This window comes from Aethalodelphis obliquidens, unplaced genomic scaffold (genome assembly GCF_003676395.1).
Source record: "Aethalodelphis obliquidens isolate GAN/ISIS:26980383/991018 unplaced genomic scaffold, ASM367639v1 scaffold14, whole genome shotgun sequence".
In the NCBI taxonomy this organism is placed as follows: domain Eukaryota; kingdom Metazoa; phylum Chordata; class Mammalia; order Artiodactyla; family Delphinidae; genus Aethalodelphis; species Aethalodelphis obliquidens.
Genome location: NW_020837958.1, coordinates 25,907,079 through 25,913,106, shown reverse-complemented (window position 1 = coordinate 25,913,106; position 6,028 = coordinate 25,907,079). Strand labels below are relative to the sequence as shown.

The window sequence follows — 6,028 nt, the reverse complement described above, 5'->3', positions numbered from 1 at the left end:
AGTTTAAAAACCATTGCAAGAAAAGAGAGAAGGAAATCTAGTCAGTCCTTTATATCATTCACAATAAACTTGGTATAAAATATCCATACAAGTGTACAAAATAGTGTACAGTTCACAAAAGCTGTGCAAAGACAGCAAAGTTCTATGAAAAAAAAATCAAAGAGGCTTGTGGGTCTCTCTCTGTTCACATCATGCCCAGTGCTCAGTGAAACCTCCCCAGAAATAATAAAAGGGCACAAGGTAGAGTGCTTGGTGCATATACTATGCATGCAGAAATAGTAAAGAAAAGTCTTTAAAACACACACTCGAAATAGAGGCCGACTCTTCCTCCCATTTAGAGAACTCACTTCTTTGCCCAGAGAGCGTTTGGAATATGACACATAGAAAAGACTCAATATTTATGTGGTACCTTAGACCAGAAGGCACGGGTAGATTTTTTTTTTTTTTCTTTTTTGAAATTCTTGAGCTTTCTAAGGGCATTGCTACGGGAAGACTGGGTTACCAGTGTCTGGAGTTGGGCAAGAGGCCCTTGCTACCTAAGGTGGGGAGGTGGAGGGATCTAGGAAGTCAGGGGTCTTGAAGTTATATGCTTGATGTTGTGACTCGTATCTCGGTTTCCTACTTCAGAAAAGGTTTCTTACCTTATAGGGTTGTTGCTGCTGTAGACCAGCAAGGCCTGGCTCACAGCTAAACCCGGGCTGGGAGAGTGAACACCCCACTGTGTTGAAAATATCTTGCAATAAGGAAGCTAAACGGGCCCTCGCGGCAAAGTTAAGGCTGGGACCAAGACCTAAATTTAACTTATGCGGAGAGGGCTGTTGGTAGGTGGTGTGGGGCAAGGGAATGTCGTTGGGGGGCAATGGAAGGGGCCAGGGTGCCCTCGACGACGCGACAGTTCTACAGCGGGGAGCGGCAGCGTCTGCGCAGCGGGGGCAAGTGAACACGCACCGAATCCCACCTCTTCAATTTCAAAGCACTTATAATCGGTACCCCGGGCGCGGGAGGGCTTCTAAGACACGGTGATCTCCTCCTCCTCAGCCTCCTCATCCTCTTCGGAGTCGGAGAAGTCCGAAGGTTTGTCGGGGCTGCCAGAGTGCGCGGGCGAGTGGGGCAGCGGCCCTTCCAGGCGCGGGTCCCGCAGGTGCCGAGGGTCGGGGGACGGGTGATGATAGACCAGGCGGTGGCGGAGGCTGCCCGGGCCCTCGTCCTCCTCGTCGTCGTCGTCCCCGGGACCCTTCTGGCCCACGTCGCTGAGGTCCGGGTGCGGATTGAGTTTGGTGGGAAGGGTCTGCTCGCGGCAGCCCCCGCTAGACAGGAGCTCGCGCTCCTTGGAGTTCCGCCACTTCATGCGTCGGTTCTGGAACCAGATTTTCACCTGGGGCGAGAGGGGTGAGAGCAGGGGAGAAGCAGCGGTTAGCGCAGAACCCCCGCCACCGCCCCAAGCCGGTGGGAAGGAAGCCCTGTTCTTCCTCTCTTTGCCGGCTCCCCACCCGGTAAAGTGAGTTCGGACCGGAAGTGGCCCTTACCCTACCCCCACCAGCTCAGCTGCACGCACCTCTCGCCCTTTCTTCCGGCACCTGGCCCAGGTGGGCGGGGGTGGGGAGACGCTGGGCTCGGGAGAGACGGGGTGGGGAGAGTAGCGGGCTATCGCGAGAAGCCTCCGCGAAGCTGGCTCGTGCACTTACTCCCTCTCTAGACCTTACCGCGTCTGTACAATGGGACCTAGGCGGTTTCAGAGAACCTTCCCGTTCGTACGATGCGTGGGGGGAGGGGCTCTGGGGAGACTGCCCTCACCTGTGAGTCTTTCAAGCCCAGCTTGGACGCCAGCTTCTTGCGGTCGGGCTTGCTGATGTACTTCTGTTTCTGGAACATCTTCTCCAGCGCCTTGCGCTGCACGTCGGAGAACACGGCTCGACGCAGCATGCCCCTACGAGGCTTGCCGCGAGCGGCCAGTGGCCAGGAGAAGGTCCCCGGGATGGGCACGACGCTGGAGGACGCTGCGGAGGCCAGGGGTGCGAGGTGAGTGAGTGGGCGGTGGCCCGCCCGGGCCGGTGGCGTCCGCCCCACCATTGCGGCCTCCTTAGGTTTTTCTCTCTGATCCCTTCATCTCTTTAAAGCTCTCCTTTTTCTCCGCCTGGAGAATAGGCTACGAACCCACAAACCTGCGAGAGTGAAAGGCGCTTTCTGCCCAAATAACTTTCCCTTTCAACCGTGCAAACCCGGATTAGGTAAAACCACGGAAACACAGAAAAGACCCCCCACAATAGCCTATTTCGTTTTTCCATTCAACGATCTCAGGGAAACTAACTTGCGTGCATCAGCTAATATAGCTGAAGAAAAAAGTAAATTGTAAAAAATAAAGTAGCCAGCCACTGGGTTCCCCCCTAAGCTTTTAACACGTTTGTGGCTTTTGCATTCTTTAGATGAAAATGAGGTGATTTACTGATTTGATAGAGAGGAGAAAATCCGCTTTGGATGTTTTATGTTTTGAAAAATCCAATCAGTATTCATCTTTTTTTATATTAATCTTTCCTCCCCTCCCCCACAAAACGTAAAGAATTCGGCCAGAATACATGAAAAGTGGCAGCTAATTAGCACATTGACCGCTTCCCAATGGGTATTGGCATGATAAAAGGGGGGAGAGTTTCGCTTTAAGGGAGAAAAAAAATCCAAAAGAAACAGAGACTCTAATGAAGCGTGAATGGTAATTGTGTAGTAATGAACTAACAGAAAAAGACTGAGGACAAGCAGCGAAAGCCATATATTACTGGGACAAAAGAGATTTACACTTTCAAACTAAACACAACTGCAGGCCAAGACCATTGGGAGAATACTGATGGCAGAGGCTTCTCTTCCCCGAATCATTTTCATTAAATGGACATGAAAAGCTATTTATAAAGCTCGGGTTGTTTTTGTTACAGCATTGAGATGGGGGAGAAAGGGAGCAAATTCCATTATCAGCAGTAGCATGAATGGTGGTGGTGGGGGGGTGAATTCTCTCTCCCCCTTTCAAAAATCAATTGCTTGTTTCTTCCGCTGATATTTGGAAGTGCTGTCGAGGTTCTACCCATCCCCCACCGACCATGCCCAGTCTCTCTTCCCTTTATAAGAGTTCCTGTCTCCTTAATCTTGACCAGCTGCAGAGTTTTTGAGCCATAGTTTGAGCCACCACTGGGATTCCAGGATGAAAACGTCCTGGAACCTGTTTAAGGTGTTTCTCCTTTAAACTGGGACCCAATTATGGGCTTCCCTCCGACTTAATTTACGAGCTCTAGGATCTTTAAAACGGTATGGCGATGGGGGGACGGTATGAGAGTTTGGGAAATAAGGTAGGAAATAGAAGGTTGGGGTTGTGGGAGGATCTAGTCCCCCTCCCCCTGGGCGACCCCAGGCATCCCACACAAGAGGGCACCCCATGTGGTCTTGTGAAAAGCCTGAAGCCCTGAATGAGTGTTAAAGAGAAATTAGCCCCGGCTGGTAGGTGTCTCTCCGCGGCTTGGAGGGGCGAGGGTTGGTCTGTGTGTGGCTGCCCGGAGGAGCTGACCAATTGGTCATGGTGCTGAAACCTTTGTGGGGAATCGTGGCCAAGTGCACTGACTCTGTGGGAAAACGGCGGCGTGAAGGGATGCCAACAGCTCCTCGCCGGGAAGGGAACCGCCTCAAATTTGGACCATGACAATTCCTGCTAATTTGTAGAGCAGGGAATTGGTGCAAAGTGTCAAGCAGTCACTGCTTGTGCTAAATAGGGCATCAAATTGGCGCGACGGATTCGTGAATGTTGTACGCCTTGCAACCTCTGAACCGGAGCGTAACCCCGTGAGGTGGACGGAGAAATATGGCTTCGGGGCAGGGAGCGACGGAGTGGGGCTGGGGCGACGCCCAGCCTCCTGGAAGGAAGGGGGATGAGACCTACCTGGGAAATAAGAAGATCTGATGAAAGGCTGGAAGGAGCCTTCAAAGTAGGGAAAGGCGAAGGTCTTGGGAGGGACACTCTGGAGCAAGGCGGGGGATGTTTCTGGGAGAGAGTGAGGAAAGGAGGAACAGAAGGAGGGAGACAGAAAGGGAATTTGATTAAGTACATGATTATTGTACAGCACAGTGAATACACGACATGATTAACCTTTCGGCTGGTTTCAGAGGCATCTTACTCAGTGTACTGACACAGTAAAGTAAACCTTTCCCTAACACTGTCTCTATCTGTGGAACCCCCTCCCCCAATAGTCCTCAGAGGCCCCCCCCCCATGTCATCCTAGGCACTAACGAGATAGAAGAACTGGTGGGGAGGGGGAGAAAAGAATTGCAGACCGATAATACTTGCTAAGCTAGTAAATATATTGTCTTGGGTTAAAAAAAAAAACTGGCTTTCAGAAGCTCAAGGACAGAAACACAGACGTCCAGGGGCGTGCGCGCAATTTCACTGCGCCAGGGAACTGTGCGCGCTCGGACTGTAGGTGTTCAAATTCATTCTGAGGGTGGGGCGAACCTGGAGGCTTCCCGGGAATCGTCTGAACCTAAGTCTCACATTGCTTGACAGTGGGGCCTCGGGGATCTTGCGTACGTGTGTGCACTGCTGTGAGCGTGGGTACCCGCTGCGTATGGGAAACTGAGGCCATAAGGACTCTGCATCTAGACCGGCCCCTTAGCGTTTTGCTTTCACTTACCAGTTCTGGGCGCCGAAGAAAGGATGGCGTTCACTCCAAACTTCAGAAACGTGGGCTCGCTGGCAGGGGAGACGGCCGTCTGTGGTGAGCCGCCCCGCCGGCTGCCTGGACCCGGGGAGCCCAGGTCCGAGGCCCCTGTGTCTGTGAGAGCCGCAGGGGCCCCCTGCCTAGGGGGCGACATGCTGGCGGTGGGCACGCTGCGGGGCAGGTAGGCTGGGGGTCGGCTGATGCGGATCAGATCCTCCACCAGGAAGCTCGAGTGGCCGGAAAATGCCGACTGCAGGGACTGGGGCAATGTTAAGGTGGGCGTGGGGCGCAAGAGGCTGGGGTACCCGGCTGGGGGCGCGAGGAGGCCGGGGAACATCATGTTAGGCGAGGGGCGGGCGGAAAAACCCTTCTTCCAGTGGCCAGAGGGTAAATGCTGGGCTTCCCGCCCCTCCCGCCCTCTCTCTTGGGCTTAGCAAACGTCTTCTAGTAACGATCCCACTTGGGTGTCTGCGAGTCCTCCGCGGTCCTCCCGTTGAGGTGATGGTTTTATAGTGGCCCGCCCGTTAAAGCGTTTTGAAAAGTGACAGCTCTGACAATGAAGTTCAACAAAGTTCTCCACTCGAGCTTCATTCGCTGGAGGCTCTGGGCGCGCTGATTGGCGCAGGGGTGCAATTTATGATTGGATTAGTCTTCATAAGCATGGCCCGCACAATGGGCTGGCAACAAAGGCTGGCGCGCATCAATTCTGCGTATCGACCGCCTCTTTGCAATACAGTGCTCCCCCAAAGCTCTCGCCGGGAGTTTTTGTTCGGAAGCAACACCCGGGCTAATTAAATGCCTATTTAGAAGTTTCAGATGACATCTTGCCTCATAGAAAAGGAATTATTTAAAGAATGCACTAAATTTATTTGCAGCTCCCCTGCTGAGCCTGGAAAATAAATCAATAAATATTCATAGAAATTCATCTCCAGGCAATCAGTAAAATAATCCTCCCCCCTTGTGGGGAGGGCAATGGAAAATTTCAAGTCAGTGAACATGAAAATATACTCCCTCTTCGGTCTCTGCCCTATACATTACTCCAGCTGAGGCATAAAGCAGATGTGATGGGTGGGTTAAATAAATGTGGGGTAGGGGAGTGCCGTTCTAACAACCCAGGGAGACTTGAAATTGATGCTTTGGGGCTATTGGATGTGCGTCCCTAGGGTTGGAGGGTGGAGGTCTTGATTTGAGTTATTTCATGTTGGGAAACTAATTGAGATTGAGAGAGTTAGTGGGTACCTGAATAGTAATATGACCCTCCTGCAGACTCCCAGCAACTTAGAAAACGATTTTCAGCGACGTATCTTTATAAGTGTCACTGAGGAACGAACGGCAGTTCA

General features: G+C 52.3%; 1 protein-coding gene across 1 annotated transcript; it reads right to left on the bottom strand.

Moving 5' to 3' along the window:
• Window positions 1-458: 458 nt before the first annotated feature.
• Window positions 459-5,028, bottom strand: DBX1 (developing brain homeobox 1). The gene is made up of 4 exons (XM_027115192.1): window positions 4,662-5,028; window positions 3,914-4,015; window positions 1,795-1,997; window positions 459-1,375 (listed from the first exon to the last, which is right to left on the bottom strand). The coding sequence occupies exons 1-4, from the start codon at window positions 5,026-5,028 to the stop codon at window positions 1,010-1,012; spliced, it is 1,038 nt and encodes a 345-aa protein (XP_026970993.1). The 3' UTR covers window positions 459-1,009.
• Window positions 5,029-6,028: the final 1,000 nt, after the last annotated feature.

Coding starts and splice junctions, on each gene's coding strand:
- DBX1 (XM_027115192.1), bottom strand. CDS start 5,028: ATGATGTTCCCCGGCCTCCTCGCGCCCCCAGCCGGGTACCCCAGCCTC. Junction 4,016..4,661: donor TTCTTCGGCGCCCAGAACTG/GTAAGTGAAAGC, acceptor ACTCTCTCCCAG/AAACATCCCCCGCCTTGCTC. Junction 1,998..3,913: donor CAGATCTTCTTATTTCCCAG/GTAGGTCTCATC, acceptor TGGCCTCCGCAG/CGTCCTCCAGCGTCGTGCCC.